The sequence below is a fragment of the Cnephaeus nilssonii genome (assembly GCF_951640355.1).
Source record: "Cnephaeus nilssonii genome assembly, chromosome: 24".
NCBI classification, from domain to species: Eukaryota; Metazoa; Chordata; class Mammalia; order Chiroptera; family Vespertilionidae; genus Cnephaeus; species Cnephaeus nilssonii.
The window spans coordinates 5,155,632-5,170,269 of record NC_137095.1 but is presented as its reverse complement, the minus strand read 5'-3'; the positions used below and the strand labels follow the sequence as shown (position 1 = coordinate 5,170,269).

Genomic DNA, 14,638 nt, shown 5'->3' with positions numbered 1-14,638 from the left:
TGTGGATAAAGCGCCCACTGCCCACCGCCTCCTGCCGACAGGCACGGAAATCACCTGCGCAGGTGCCCGCGCCCCCCGCCGCCCTGCCGGGCCCCAGGTCCGCCCCCGACAGACCCGCGGGCAGGGGACGGGGCCTCGGTGGGGCCCGCCGGGTGGGACATGCATCCACGTGGTTTGAATGAACGTGCGTTTCCTGGGTCCGCACCCGCCCGGCTCGGTCCGCAGCAGCCACAGCGGCAGCGGGAGGAAGGCGCGCACCTGCGCTCCCCATAAGCCCCTGCGCGGGGGGAGGGAGCGGGGGGGGGGGGGGTCCCCACAGGCCCCTCCTGCCCCACAGCAGGTGGTATGTATGTAAAATGCAGTGAGGGCGGGAGCCGCCTGCTCAGGTCTCTCCCTAAACGCCTGGGGGACAGGCGCCCCCATTCCTAGGAAGGGCGGGTCTTTGCTAAGGGGGCCTCGCCCCCCTGTCGCCCAGCCACCGTGTGTGTGTGTGTGTGTGTGTGTGGGGGGGGGGTGGGGTGGGGGTGGAAGGTGTTTCTGCCGTTCTTTTTTAAAAATTTTTTTTATTGATTGAGGGAGACAGAGAGAGAAGCATCCACGATGAGAGAGAATCACGGATCAGCTGCCTCCTGCACGCCCCCCACTGGGGATGGAGCCCACAACCCGGGCCTGTGCCCTTGACCAGGAATCGAACCCGGGACCCTTCAGTCCGCAGGCCGACGCCCTACCCAGTGAGCCACACCGGCCAGGGATGCTTCGCCCTTCGCCCTTTGCCGGTTCCACGGTAAACACTGCAGGAGGCAGTGAGGACACGAGCAAACACGAGCCAGAAGCTGGGCGTGTCGGGCCGTGTACCAGCCCCGTGGCCTCAGGTTCCTGGCCTGAGACATGGGGTTGTGGCCTCTGCCTCTTGGTGCCCTGGCGGCGCCCGGAGGGCTGAGTGGCATCCCAGGGGTCAGGTGCTGAGGGAGTGGCCGGTGCGTGGCCTGGGCCGAGGGACAGCGTTGCTAAGTGACGAGTAAATAAACACACGCCGCTCCCAGCACAGCCGCCCAGCACCTGCCCAGCGCCCCCGCGTCTGCGCAGAACACGGGCTCCATCCAGGAGCCTTAGCATCGCGGCCCGTGGACACGAGCCCGAGCCCATCCCCTCCGTGAGGCGGGCTCCCCATGCCTTCTCCATCTTTTTAAAAAAATATATATTTTTTTATTGATGTCAGAGAGGAAGGGAGAGGGAGAGAGAGAGAGAGAGAGAAACATCCATGATGAGAGGACATCAGGGATCGGCTGCCTCCTGCACGCCCCACACGGGGGATGGAACTCGCAACCCGGGCCTGTGCCCTTGACTGGAATCGAACCCTGACCTCCTGGTTCCTAGGTCGACCCTCAACCCCTGAGCCATGCCGGCAAAGGATCTCAGGGAGCTGAAAACAGCGTTAAACCCGCGCTCCGCTCTGATGAGCATGCAGATGTCTCCGTGTTTGCTGTCGCAGGAACGTCCCCTCCACAGCTGGACCCACTCCCCTCCGCTGTGGCCACAGCGCGTTGTCCCCAAACCAAAGCTGCAGCTTCACAGAAGCATTTTATATATATATATACTAGAGGCCCGGTGCACGAAATTCGTGCACAGAGCGGGGGTGTGTCCCTCAGCCCAGCCTGCACCCTCTCCAATCTGGGACCCCTCGAGGGATGTCCGACTGCCCGTTTAGGGCCTGGTCCCTCCCAACTGCTCTCCCCTGCTGGCCATCTTGTGGTGGCCATCTTGTGCCCACCTGGGGCAGCCATCTTGTGTGTTGGAGTGACAGTCAATTTGCATATTACTCTTTTATTAGATAGGATAGAGGCCTGGTGCACGAAGGTTCGTGCCAGGGGCTTGGCCCTCATAGCGCCTCACAGCCCCACCCTGGCAGCCCCTCGCAGCCCTGGCTTCATCCGGAAGGACGTCCTGAAGGTCGTCCCGCTGTTCGGTCTAATTAGCATAATAGCTTTTTATTAGATAGGATTTTCCCAGAGGTTTTTTTTCTTTTAGTTTAAAAATTCCTGGGTGTTAGCAGTTAAACCAATTCAGTGATACACGATGATGGAAAATGATAAGGAGCCCTAACCGGTGTGGCTCAGTGGATAGAGCATCAGCCTGTGGACTCAAGGGTCCCAGGTTCAATTCTGGTCAAGGGCATGTACCTTGGTTGCGGGCACATCCCCAGTAGGGGGTGTGCAGGAGGCAGCTGATTGATGTTTCTCATCAATGTTTCTAACTCTCCCTTTCCCTTCCTCTCTGTAAAAAATCAATAAAATACATTTTTAAAAAACTTTAAAAAAATTAAAATGATAAGGAGCCCTGGCTGGTGTTGCTCAGTGGCTAGAGCATTGGCCTGCGGACCAAAGGATCCCAGGTTCGATTCCGGTCAAGGGCATGTAGCTCGGTTGCAGGCTCCCCCCTCCCGTACCCCCCCCCCCACTCCCCGGCCCGGGCCCTGGTCGGGGCACATGCAGGAGGCAACCCATCGATGTGTTTCTCTCAGGTCGATGTTTCTCTCTGTCTCTCCCTCTCTCTTTCACCCTCTCTAAAAACCACTGGAAACCTATCCTTAAGTGACGATTAACAACAAAAAAATAATAATGAAGAAAATGATAGGGAAATACACTTAGCCTCACTCCCTACCGTCAACAGTTCCTCCTATACCTCCCTGGCATACAAATGTAAACATATGAGCACATGTCTAATTATTTCCCACTCCATGTACATACATGACCTATAACACGCGTGTGGCCTTACAGGCGTGGGTGGTTATGCCGGCACCGTTCTCATTGCTGTTCATTCGTCAGCTCCTTCGACGTGGAGGCCGCTGCGTGAAGGAGCGCTGTTATTGTTAAATGAGGAAGCTGAGGTTCGCAGGGGCCGGTCCCTCCCCAGGTCACGGCCACGGCGGGGATGCTGAGATGTGAACGGAGCGGGGAATGCGTGTCGCCTGCCACCCTGCTGACCTCCGGCTGACACTCCCTCCCTCAGGGACCCTTGTCACACACATCGCTCCTCGTCAGCACTTTGGATTCAAGAGGAGAAAGGGGCAGGAGATTTAGAACATAGGAAGTTATTTTTATGTATTTCTTTATTTTTTTGTTCCTCCTCACTCAAGGATATTTTCCCATTGGTTTTTAGGGAGAGCGGAAGAGAGAGGGCGAGACAGAGAGAAACATCGATGGGTTGCCTCCTGCCCGTGCCCCGACCAGGGCCCTGGCTGGGCAGGAGCCTGCCCCCGAGGTCCGTGCCCTTGACTGGAATCAAACCCGGGACCCTTCAGTTCCCCGGGCCCACGTTCTATCCACTGAGCCACACCGGCCAGGGCTATGAAGTTATTTTTATTTATTTTTTTAAATATATATTTTATTGATTTTTTACAGAGAGGAAGGGAGAGGGATAGAGAGTTAGAAACATCCATCAGCTGCCTCCTGCACACTCCCTACTGGGGATGTGCCCACAACCAAGGCACATGCCCTTGACCGGAATGGAACCCGGGACCCTTCAGTTCGCACGGGCCGGCGCTCTATCCACTGAGCCACACCGGCCAGGGCTCTGAAGTTATTTTTAAAGTTAAATGTAAAATACCACTCATCTCCTCTACAGAGAGTAAGCTGCTCCGGTTAGAATAGTCTGCCCCATTCAGCTCCTATTTCTAGCCTGGCCTGGCTGCCCTGAGCACCTTGGGGCGCCAGCCCCGGCCCCCCATCCACGCCGCGGGGTGGCCACTAGGGAATATCCCGTGTCCACAACCAGGGTGTCTCCAGTTGCAAGTCATGTCTTTGCGCGGGAGTGAACTGGGTGAGAAAAAATACACACAGAAGTTACCTTCTTAAAACTAGTTTTACGCTTAGAAAGTTCATTAGGTCTATACGCTCACGCACAGCACCTATGCTCCTCCCTTGGAGAAGGCGCCCCCTGGTTGTGACATGGGGTTCCCTCCGTAGGAGGAGGCGCCCCGCCCTCGTTAGCCCGGTTTCTGCCCGGGGTGTGCGCATGCCCGCCCCGTGCCTTCCCCTCTGTGGGGCTGTCTGAAGCACTCCTGACCTGTAGGCACACTGCGTGCACTGAAGAAAGTTACTGTTAGTTCAAACAGGCTCCGGTGTCTCTCCCAGATCTGATTGGTTTATTTATTTATTATTATTTTTAAAAATATATATTTTATTGATTTTTTTACAGAGAGGAAGGGAGAGGGAGAGAGAGTTAGAAACATGGATGAGAGAGAAACATCGATCAGCTGCCTCCTGCACACTCCCTACTGGGGATGTGCCTGCAACCAAGGTCCATGCCCTTGACCGGAATCGAACCCGGGACCCTTCAGTCCGCAGGCCGATGCTCTATCCACTGAGCCACACCGGTCAGGGCTTAAATATATTTCTTTATTGATGTCAGAGAGGAAGGGAGAAGGAGCGAGAGAGAGAAACATCGATGATGAGAGAGAACCATCAATTGGCTGCCTCCTGCACGCCCCCCACTGGGGATGGAGCCCACAACCCGGGCATGTGCCCTTGGCCGGAATCGAACCCGGAACCCTTCAGTCCGCAGGCCGACGCTCTATCCACTGAGCCACACCGGTTAAGCCCCAGATCTGATTTTTTTAAAATGTTTGATGGGCTTCATTGTTTTTGCTTTTATGGCTCCTGGATCTCCGCCCGGGCCCTCGCAGGCCCCGCCCCCAGGGCCCCGCCCAGCGCCGTGTGGGCGGAGCCAGGCTTTGCTGGGCCCGCCCTGGGGTGATGTGTCCTGCGGAGCCCGTCCTGCCAATCTCAGCGCGGGGCGGGGCCGGCCTGGGGCGCCTGGACCAATCCCAGGGCAGCAGCGGGGCGGGGGCGTGGCTCTGCGCTCCGCCCTGGGTCGGGGCGTTTCGGCTTCCGCCGAGCGTTCCCTCCCGGCTGCAACCCGAAGCCTGGACCCCGAGCCTCGCGCAGCCCCCGGGCGCGATGGACCCCGCGCTGGCGGCACAGATGAGCGGGGCGGTGGCCGAGAAGGTGCTGCGGTACCGGCGAGACGCGTCGGGCTGGAAGACTTGCCGGGAAGGCGTGAGTGTGGGCGGGCGGGGGGGTCCTGGGAGTTCCCGCTGGTGCTGGGGTCCACTCGGCCCGCCGGCTCCTCCTCTCCCGGCTGCTTCGCGCGCTCCCAGCCCTGGCGCTGGATGGAGGAGACGGGGGGTGGGGGGGTGGGAGGGTAGGGGGGTAGCGGGGCGGGCCGGGGGCAGGGAGGGGTCTCCCTAAAAACAAATACTGGGTCCTTGTGCTGGCAAGGAGGGATCTGCCCTTTCCTGGCTGAACTGGTCCTAGGTCACCTGACTGGAGCTGTCCGTCACAGGGTGAGCCCCGCCTCGCCCTCTGCGCTCCCAGGAGGGCGTCCCGGGAGCAGCCTCTCTCACCTGACACCTCTGATGTTTATTGACCACCAGGGCCTCCAAGAAATGACACGGAGGCTTTTCAGGTGGTTTTCAAGCCGCTCGGAGCTCCTGGGGGTCAGCCCGTGGGGACCCCCTCTCTCTCTCCGGGGTCCCGCCCAGCCTCAGCTTCCCTGGGCTCCGAGCCCCTGCCTCCCCTCCTTGCCCTGAACCCCGCGGTTCTTTGCCTTTTGACAGAACGGAGTGACAGTCTCCTGGCGGCCGTCCACGGAGTTCCCGGGGAACCTGTAAGTGCTCGCTGCTCGCAGCCCGGCAGGGCGGGGCGCCGCACCTCCCGGGGACTCGGGGTTCCTTCCCCGCAGGTGCCAGCCAGCCCCGGCTGGTGTGGCTCAGTGGGTAGAGCGTCGGCCTGCGGACCGAGGGGTCCCCGGGTTCGATTCCGGTCAAGGGCACACGCCGGGTTGCAGGCTGCATCCCCAGCGTGGGGGCGTTGGCAGGAGGCAGCCGATCCGTGATTCTCTCTCACCATGGATGCTTTTGAAAAAATTAATTTATTTATATATTTTTAATATATATATTTTTTGATTTTTTTACAGAGAGGAAGGGAGAGGGATAGAGAGTTAGAAACATTGATGAGAGAGAAACATCCATCACCTGCCTCCTGCATACCTCCTACTGGGGATGTGCCCGCAACCAAGGTGAATGCCCTTGACCGGAATCGAACCCGGGACCCTTGAGTCCACAGGCCGACCCTCTATCCACTGAGCCACACCGGTTTGGGCTATTTGTGTATTTTTTGTTAATCCTCAGCCAAGGATATTTTTCCATCGATTTTTAGGGAGAGAGGGAAAGACAGAGAAACATCCATGTGAGAGAAACACATCGATGGGTTGCCTCCTGCACGTGCCCCTGACCAGGGCCCAATCCGGGGAGGGGCCTGCAACCAAGGTATGTGCCCTTGACCGGAATCGAACCTGGGACCCTTTGGTCCATAGGCTGATGCGCTACCCACTGAGCCACACTGGCCAGGGCTCATTATTGATGCTTCTCTCTCTCTCCCTCTCCCTTCCTCTCTGAAATCAATAAAAATATGTTAAAACATGCCGAAACCAGTGTGGCTCAGTGGATAGAGCGTCGGCCTGCAGACTGAAGGGTCCCAGGTTCGATGCCGATCAAAGGCATGTACCTTGGTTGCGGGCACATCCCCGGTAGGAGGTGTGCAGGAGGCAGCTGATCAATGTTTCTCTCTCATCAATGTTTCTAGCTCTCTATCCCTCTCCCTTCCTCTCTGTAAAAAATCAATAAAGTATATTTTTAAAAAATATATGTTAAAACAAAACCAAAAAAAAAAAAAGTGCCAGTCGGCCCAGCACCCAGCAGCGGACTCGCCAGCTCTCTCCAGAAAAGCCCGGGTTCTGCTAACTCATTCCCAGCAGCTGCGTCCCCCGGGAACACGCGGCCCAGCGCGGCCCCCGTCTGCAGGCCCGCGGGCCGGGGCTGGCGGCTCAGCCCGCTTCCCTGCGAGGCTGGTCGGCCGGAGTAGAGATGGACGTGGCCCCAGTCCTCCGGGTCTTCCCGGGCTAGACGGGCTGATGGGGGCCGCCCGGGTCAGCATCCTGTCTGTGCCGCAGGTACCGAGGGGAAGGCGTGGTGGACGCAGCCCCGCGGGACGTGTGGACCTACGTGAAGCCGTTCCCCGGGAGCCTGCGGGAGACGTGGGATGAGAACGTGAGCAGCTTTGAAGTCATCGAGAGCATCACCGACGTGAGTCTCCCCGGACACCGCCCGGGAATGTCTGCCCGCCCGCTGGAGGGACTGTCCCATTTATGCCCCAATTAATTAATTAGCTGTCTAGACTCAGTGGGACAAACACAGGTGACCAGGGGTCAGCAATAATGGCCTATCCCCGGGTGCTTCAATGTCTAGACAGCTGAGCCGAACCGGAACACAGGAACACACAAGACGGAATTAGTATGCAATCACACAGGGTTTATTTACCTGCTAGGGGCCCGGTGCACGAAATTCATGCACGGAGGGGCGGTTCCTCAGCCCGGCCTGCACCCTCTCCAACCTGGGACCCCTCAGGGAATCTCTGACTGCCGGCGGGATCGGGCCTAAACCGGCAGTCAGACATCCCTCTCGCAATCCGGGATGACTGGCTCCTAACCACTCACCTGCCTGCCTGCCTGATCGCCCCTAACCCCTCTGCCTGCCGACCTGATCGCCCCTACCTTGCCCCCCTGCCGGCCTGATCACCCCAACCTTGCCCCCCTGCCTGCCTGATCATCCCTAACCTCTCTGCCTGACTGTCTGATCACCCTTAACTGCTCTCCCCTGCTGGCCTGATGGCCCCTAACTGCCCTCCCCTGCCGGCCTGATCTCACCTCCAACTGCCCTCCCCTGCCGGCCTGATCACCCCTAACTGCCTCAGCCCCCACCACCATGGCTTTGTCTGGAAGGAAGTTGGACGTCTGGAAGATGGCCGGTTGACCCGGTCTAATTAGCATATTACCCTTTTATTAGTATAGATTCCTAGCGCCGTGGTCGGCAAACTGCGGCTTGCGAGCCACATGCGGCTCTTTGGCCCTTTGAGTGTGGCTCTTCCACAAAATACCACGGCCTGGGCGAGTCTATTTTGAAGAAGTGGCGTTAGAAGAAGTTTAAAAAATTTGGCTCTCAAAAGAAATTTCAAATCGTTGTCCTGTTGATATTTGGCTCTGTGGACGAATGAGTTTGCCGACCACTGTCCTAGCGGGTCCTAGGCTCCGGCAAAGGCCACCCGGTGATGCACACCGAAAGACGGACGACGAAGACGGAGACAGATGGGCGGCCGCAGTGGGCTCGGGCTCGCTCAGCCGATCAGCCGAGCAGTCAGTCAGGGGCTCGTCTCACGGAGCGACGTGGAGTCCTCCTCTCATCAGGCAGGCGATGTCAACTGAAGAAGGTCCCGTGCTTATATAGCCAGTAGTAAACAACCTGTGTCTTACCGGTGTGGGCCAGACGGTGTGCCTCATGCTGGGAGCAGGGCGTTTACACTTTAAGGGCTCAGGGCATTCACATCAAGGTAGTGGGACGTTCACCCATTTGGAAGTTACAGAGTATTGGGGTCTCCACACAGCAAACGTTTCACACAGTCATCATGTCACCCATTAGAGGGGTTTCCGTATGACTATCCTATATTATAAAGAGGTAATATGTTGACCATCACTCCAACACACAAGATGGCCACCCCCATGTGGTCAAAGATGGCCGGCAGGGGAGGGCAGTTAGGGGCAATCGGGCCGGCAGGGGAGGGCAGTTAGGGGCGATCAGGCTGGCAGGGGAGGGCAGTTAGGGGCGATCAGGCAGGCAGGGGAGGGAAGTTAGGGGTGACCAGAATGGCAGAAGAGGGAAGTTGGGGCAAACAGGCCGGCAGGGGAGCAGTTAGGCATCAATCAGGCTGGCAGGGGAGTGGTTAGGGGGTGATCAGGCTGGCAGGCAGAAGCAGTTAGGGGCGATCAGGCAGGCAGTCAGGTGAGCAGTTGGGAGCCAGCAGTCCTGGATTGTGAGAGGGATGTCCAACTGCCTGTTGTCGGCAAACTGCGCCGTGGTCGGCAAACTGCGGCTCGCAAGCCCCACCGGGATTGGGCCAAAATGGACATTTGGACATCCCTTGAGGGGTCCCAGATTGGAGAGGGTGCAGGCTGGGCTGAGGGACACCCCCCCCCATGCACGAATTTCGTGCACCGGGCCTCTAGTAACATTATAACAGGGGCTAGTGGCACCTTGTGGCAAGGGGTGGGGGACTCTGCGGCCCCCCCAGTGCCCACCCAGGTACAGGCAGGAAGCAGGTGACCCCGGAGTGGAGAGAGCAGTGGAGGCTGACGGAGGCTGTGAGGGCGGGAGGCAGGGCCTCGACATGACTGCGGGCTGTCGTGTGAATTGTCCCCCCACAGTTCCCCCCACCCCCCACCATGGGGCCACAGGGTCTGGGTTCCCTGCCAGCGAGTGTCGGGCTCGGCCAGGGGCAGCTCCTGGGTGACCGTTTCTCCCCTGGTAGAATGTGGGTCACTAGGCCAGCCCCGCTGGTTAGAACTTTCTGGAAACGTTCCCTTTCCCTGTTCAGTAGTAGCCGCCAGCCCACGTGGCCCGAGAGCATTTGAAGGGAAAGGAATGGTTTATGTGGTTCCGTCCCTGTTTGTGTAAATTTATTTTATTGACTAGAGGCCCGGTGCACGGATTCGTGCACCAGTGGGGTCCCTCGGCCTGGCCTGCACCCTCTCGCAATCCGGGACCTCTTGGGGGATGTTGGAGAGCTGGTTTCAGGCCGATCCCCACAGCCCAGGCTGAGGGACCCCAGCAGTGCACGAATCCAGGCACCGGGCCTCTAGGATGCATATAAGTTCTTTGGTTAATCTCTCCCCGCCCTCCCCCTGCCCCTCTTCCCTCTGAGATTCATCAGCCTGTTCCATGTTTCCATGCCTGTGTATTGAGCGTCTGCCCCTGGTGGTCAGTGCGCGTCATAGCTACCGGTCGAACGGTTGAATGGTCGGACAGTCACTTAGGCTTTTATATAGATAGATTTTTAATATATATTCTTATTGATTTCAGAGAGGAAGGGAGAGGGAGAGAGAGAGAGACATCCGTGAGGAGAGAGAATCATGGATCGGCTGCCTCCTGTACGCCCCACCCTGGGGATGGAGCCCGCAACCCGGGCATGTGCCCTGACCAGGAATCGAACCCTGACCTCCTGGTTCCTAGGTGGATGCTCAACCACTGAGCTACACCAGCCAGGCTCATTTTTAACATGTCACACGCCTGGCAGTTTGGAACAAAGCAGGATGTCATGCTTTTAGCTGCACGTAAATAACGTGATGCTGTTGCCAGCATCCGCTCCAGTAAACTCCTCGGTCAGAAATGGTACCAGGAACCCCAATGTCCATTCCAAGCAGCCCATGCATTTATCCTAATCATTTATCCTTTTTAAAAAATATATATTTTTATTGATTTTTTACAGAGAGGAAGGGAGAAAGAGAGGGATAGAGACTTAGAAACATCAATTCAGCTGCCTCCTGCACACTCCCTACTGGGGATGTGCCCACAACCAAGGTACATGCCCTTGACCGGAATCGAACCTGGGACCCTTCCGTCCGCAAGCTGACGCTCTATCCACTGAGCCACACCGGTCAGGGCCTAACCATTTATCCTTGAAAACAGTCCTCCTGCATCATCACTATGGATGTAAGGGCTGAAATGAAATATTTAAAAAAAAATATTGTTATTGGCCAAAACGGGTTTGGCTCAGTGGATAGAGCATCGGCCTGCGGACTGAAGGGTCCCGGGTTCGATTCTGGTCAAGGGCATATACATTGGTTGCGGGCACATCCCCGGTGGGGGGTGTGCAGGAGGCAGCTGGTCGATGTTTCTCTCTCATCGATGTTTCTAGCTCTATCCCTCTCCCTTCCTCTCTGTAAAAAATCAATAAAAATATATTTAAAAAAAATATATTGTTATTGATTTCAGAGAGGAAGGAAGAGAAACACCTATAATGAGAGAGAGCCATGGATTGGCTGCCTCCTGCACGCCCCACACTGGGGATTGAGCCCACAACCCGGGCACGTGCTCTGGCCGGGAATCGAACCCAGGACCCTTCAGTCCTCAGGCCGACGCTCTATCCTCTGAGCCACACCAGCCAGGGCTGAAAGGAAATGTTTAAAACTCACTTACTCCCTGTAACCACAAGACCAAGTGAGGAGCAGGTGTGGCTCGCGCTGCTGGTTGTAATTGACTAAAACCACCGTGTTGTCTGGCCCTGACCGGTGAGGCTCAGCGGATAGAGCGTCGGCCTGCGGACTGAAGGGTCCCGGGTTTGATTCCCGTCAAGGGCATGTACCTTGGTTGCGGGCACATCCCCAGTGGGGGGGCGTGCAGGAGGCAGCGGATCGATGTTTCTAACTCTCTCTCCCTCTCCCTTCCTCTCTGTACAAATTCAATAAACTACATTTTTAAAAAAATAAATAAAACCACCGTGTTGGCTCCGCAGACCTTGTGTGTGACCAGGACCGCCACGCCTTCGGCCGCCATGAAGCTCATCTCCCCGAGGGACTTTGTGGACCTGGCGCTGGCCATAGTGCAGGAGGATGGGACCCTCATCTCCAGCGGTGAGTGACCGGCAGGCCGGGGTGGGGGGGCCTCGGGGGCTGCCGGGGCTGCTCCTGCTCCCCCACTCGCTCCACGAGGAGGCTGGCGGTCGCCCTGCTCCCGGGGCCCCGCGCCCTCCCCGCGTCCATGGGGGCAGGTGCCACCACCATCAGAGACAGGACGGTCCGAGGCCGTCGTTTTATTTTATTTTATTTTTAAAATATATTTCTTTTTTTAAAAATTAATTTCAGAGAGGAAGGGAGAAGGAGAGAGAGAGAAACATCCATGATGAGAGAGAATCATGGGTCGGCTGCCTCCTGCACGTCCCACACAGGGGATCGAGCCCGCAACCCGGGCATGTGCCCTGACCGGGAATTGAACCGGGGACCCTTCAGTCCTCAGGCTGACGCTCTATCCACTGGGCCACACTGACCAGGGCTGAAAGGAAATGTTGAAAACTCACCTGCTCCCTGTAACCACAAGACTAAGTGAGGAGAAGGTGTGGCTCACGCTGCTGGTTGTAATTGGCTGAAACCACCGTGTTGTTTAGCCCAATGCCGTTTGGCTCAGTGGATTGAGCATCGGCCTGTGGACTGAAGGGTCCTGGGTTCGATTCCGGTCCATGGCATGTACCTTGGTTGCAGGCACATCCCCAGTAGGCCACACTGAGTCACACCGGCAAGGGCACATTATTTTATTTTTTTATTATTTTTTGTTAAGCCTCCCCCAGGAGGATATTTTTCCATTGATTTTTAGAGAGAGAGGAAGAGAGAGGGAGAGACAGAAACATCGATGGGAGAGAGAATCATGGATCGGCTGCCTCCTGAACGCCCCACACTGGGGATCGAGCCCGCAACCGGGTCATGTGCCCTTGACCGGAATCGAACCCGGGACCCCTCAGTCCGCAGGCCGACGCTCCATCCACTGAGCCACCCCGGCCGGGCTGACATGTTTTCTTGCTCTCCGTGTCGGGTGGGCGGGGAAAGCTGTGTGGGAGGGCCGGGGGGTGGGGCTGCGGGAGCTCGGGGCCACGGCTGCCTCCTGGGCCCCAGGTCGGGGTGCGTGCTGCGGGTCCGGGAGGGGTGGGGTTGGGGGCGTGCCGGGGGGCCCACCATCTGCCACAGCAGCTCACGGCCCTGCGCCCTGTCTTCCAGCCGCCAACCTGGAGCACCCGCTGTGCCCCCCGAGGCCGGGCTACGTGAGGGGACGGAACCACCCCTGTGGCTGCTTCTGCGAACCCGTGCCAGGGTGAGGGCGGCTTCCGGGCCGGGGAGAGGCAGGGGGGACAGGGAAGAGAGACAGGGAAGATGGACAGGGAGGAGGGACAGGGAGGGGGGACAGGGAGGAGGGACAGGCAGGAGGGACAGGAAGGAGGGGACAGGCAGGAGGGACAGGCAGGGGGGACAGGCAGGGCGGACAGGCAGGAGGTGACAGGCAGGGGAGACAGGCAGGAGGTGACAGGCAGGAGGGACAGGGAGGAGGGACAGGGGGAGGGACAGGCAGGGCGGACAGGCAGGAGGGACAGGCAGGAGGGACAGGGAGGAGGGACAGGGGGAGGGACAGGCAGGGGAGACAGGCAGGAGGGACAGGCGGGAGGGGACAGGCAGGAGGGACAGGGAGGAGGGGAAGGGAGGAGGGACAGGCAGGAGTGGAGGAGGGACAGGCAGGAGGGACAGGCAGGGGGGACAGGCAGGAGGGACAGGGAGGAGGGACAGGCAGGAGTGGAGGAGGGACAGGCAGGAGGGACAGGCAGGAGGGACCGGGAAGAGGGACAGGCAGGAGGGGAGGAGGGACAGGGAGGAGGCACAGGCAGGAGGGGAGGAGGCACAGGCAGGAGAGGACAGCGGCTCCAGTGGGATTCTGCTCACAGCTCCCCAGCCCGCCCGGTCCCCTCAATGATGTGGGCAGAGGCCTGGGCGTGGGAGAGGCTGTGGGGGTGTTATTCTCTGTGTGGAAGTGGGGACCCTCCCTCCGGCCCAGGCAGCTGGTCCCTCGGAGCAGATGCGAGCTGAGGCCTGTGAAGGGTCAGGGGTGTGTGCAGGGTCCTCTCTGTGTCCTCTGAGCCCCGCCTCCCAGCCGGGGACCCCTGTCCCACAGGTCAGCTCTGAACACACCCACTGTGTGTAGCCCAGCTCGGGCGGAGTGGTCCCTGCTCTCACAGGGGGTGGCCAGATTGCACCAGGAGGTTCTGGGTAATAACCTAAGGTCACTGGGCCATCCCCGGCACCACCCAGGCTGACAGCCGGCGGGCGGGTCAGAGGCCCCGAGTGGGGTGGGGTGCGTCCAAGGAGCCTCGGAGGGTGTTAGGTAGAGTGGGAGTGGAGGAGGTAGGGGGTCTGGGCATCGAGTAGCAGAGGCCGCACTGTAAGGTCTGGGGCCCTGTGCAGACTTGGGCGCCAAAGAGGAGGCCACTGTGGGGCTCCGTGCTGTGATTGATCGAGGACAGGCGGTCAGAGAGCAGTCAGCAGTTCTCTCAGCGGTCCGCACACTTTGTCGTCGCACATTAACTGACCTAAGAGGCGTGGGTTTGTTTCTGGGCGCTCTGCTCTGTCCCATGGGTCTGTGTGTCTGGGTTTAGGCCAGGGCCAGGCTGTTAGATGACCCTGGCCTTGTGGTGTTTGAGATCAGGCAGCGAGACTTCTCCAACTCTGTACTTCCTTCTCAAGATCTCTGTGGCTCTTCGGGCCCTTCTGTGGTTCCTATAAATTTTTGGAGTATTTGTTCCAATTCGGTGAAATATGCCGTTGGTTATCTTGATTGGAACTGCGTTGAATCTGTAGATTGCTTTGGGTCCTGTGGACGTTTTAATGATGCTAATTCTTCCCATCCATGAATGTGGTATACATTTCCCATCCATGAACATGGTATGCACTTCCCATCCATGAAGGTGGTATGCACTTCCCATCCATGAACGTGGTATACACTTCCCATCCATGAACATGGTATACACTTCCATTCATTTGTATCTTCTTCAATATGTCACAGTTTCCCGAGTCCAGGTCTTTACCTCTCTGGTTAAGTTTATTAGCAGGTATTTTATTCTTTTTGGTGCCATTGTAAATGTGACTGTTTTCTTAAGTTGGTTATTGGTGTGTAAAAGAAAACATTGTACTCTTAAATATTTTTCAGGGCATTAGA

The 14,638-nt window shown here is 57.9% G+C and overlaps 1 protein-coding gene across 1 annotated transcript in view; it reads left to right on the top strand.

Annotated features, from left to right (window-relative positions):
* The first annotated feature begins 4,882 nt into the window (after nt 1-4,882).
* Nucleotides 4,883-14,638, top strand: part of STARD5 (StAR related lipid transfer domain containing 5) — an 11,809-nt gene continuing 2,053 nt past the window's right edge. The window contains exons 1-5 of the mRNA XM_079764173.1: nt 4,883-5,057; nt 5,618-5,667; nt 7,012-7,144; nt 11,403-11,520; nt 12,655-12,748. Of these exons, the coding sequence (XP_079620299.1) occupies nt 4,959-5,057; nt 5,618-5,667; nt 7,012-7,144; nt 11,403-11,520; nt 12,655-12,748 (494 nt within the window). The 5' untranslated portion in view covers nt 4,883-4,958. The remainder of the gene's footprint in view (nt 5,058-5,617; nt 5,668-7,011; nt 7,145-11,402; nt 11,521-12,654; nt 12,749-14,638) is intronic.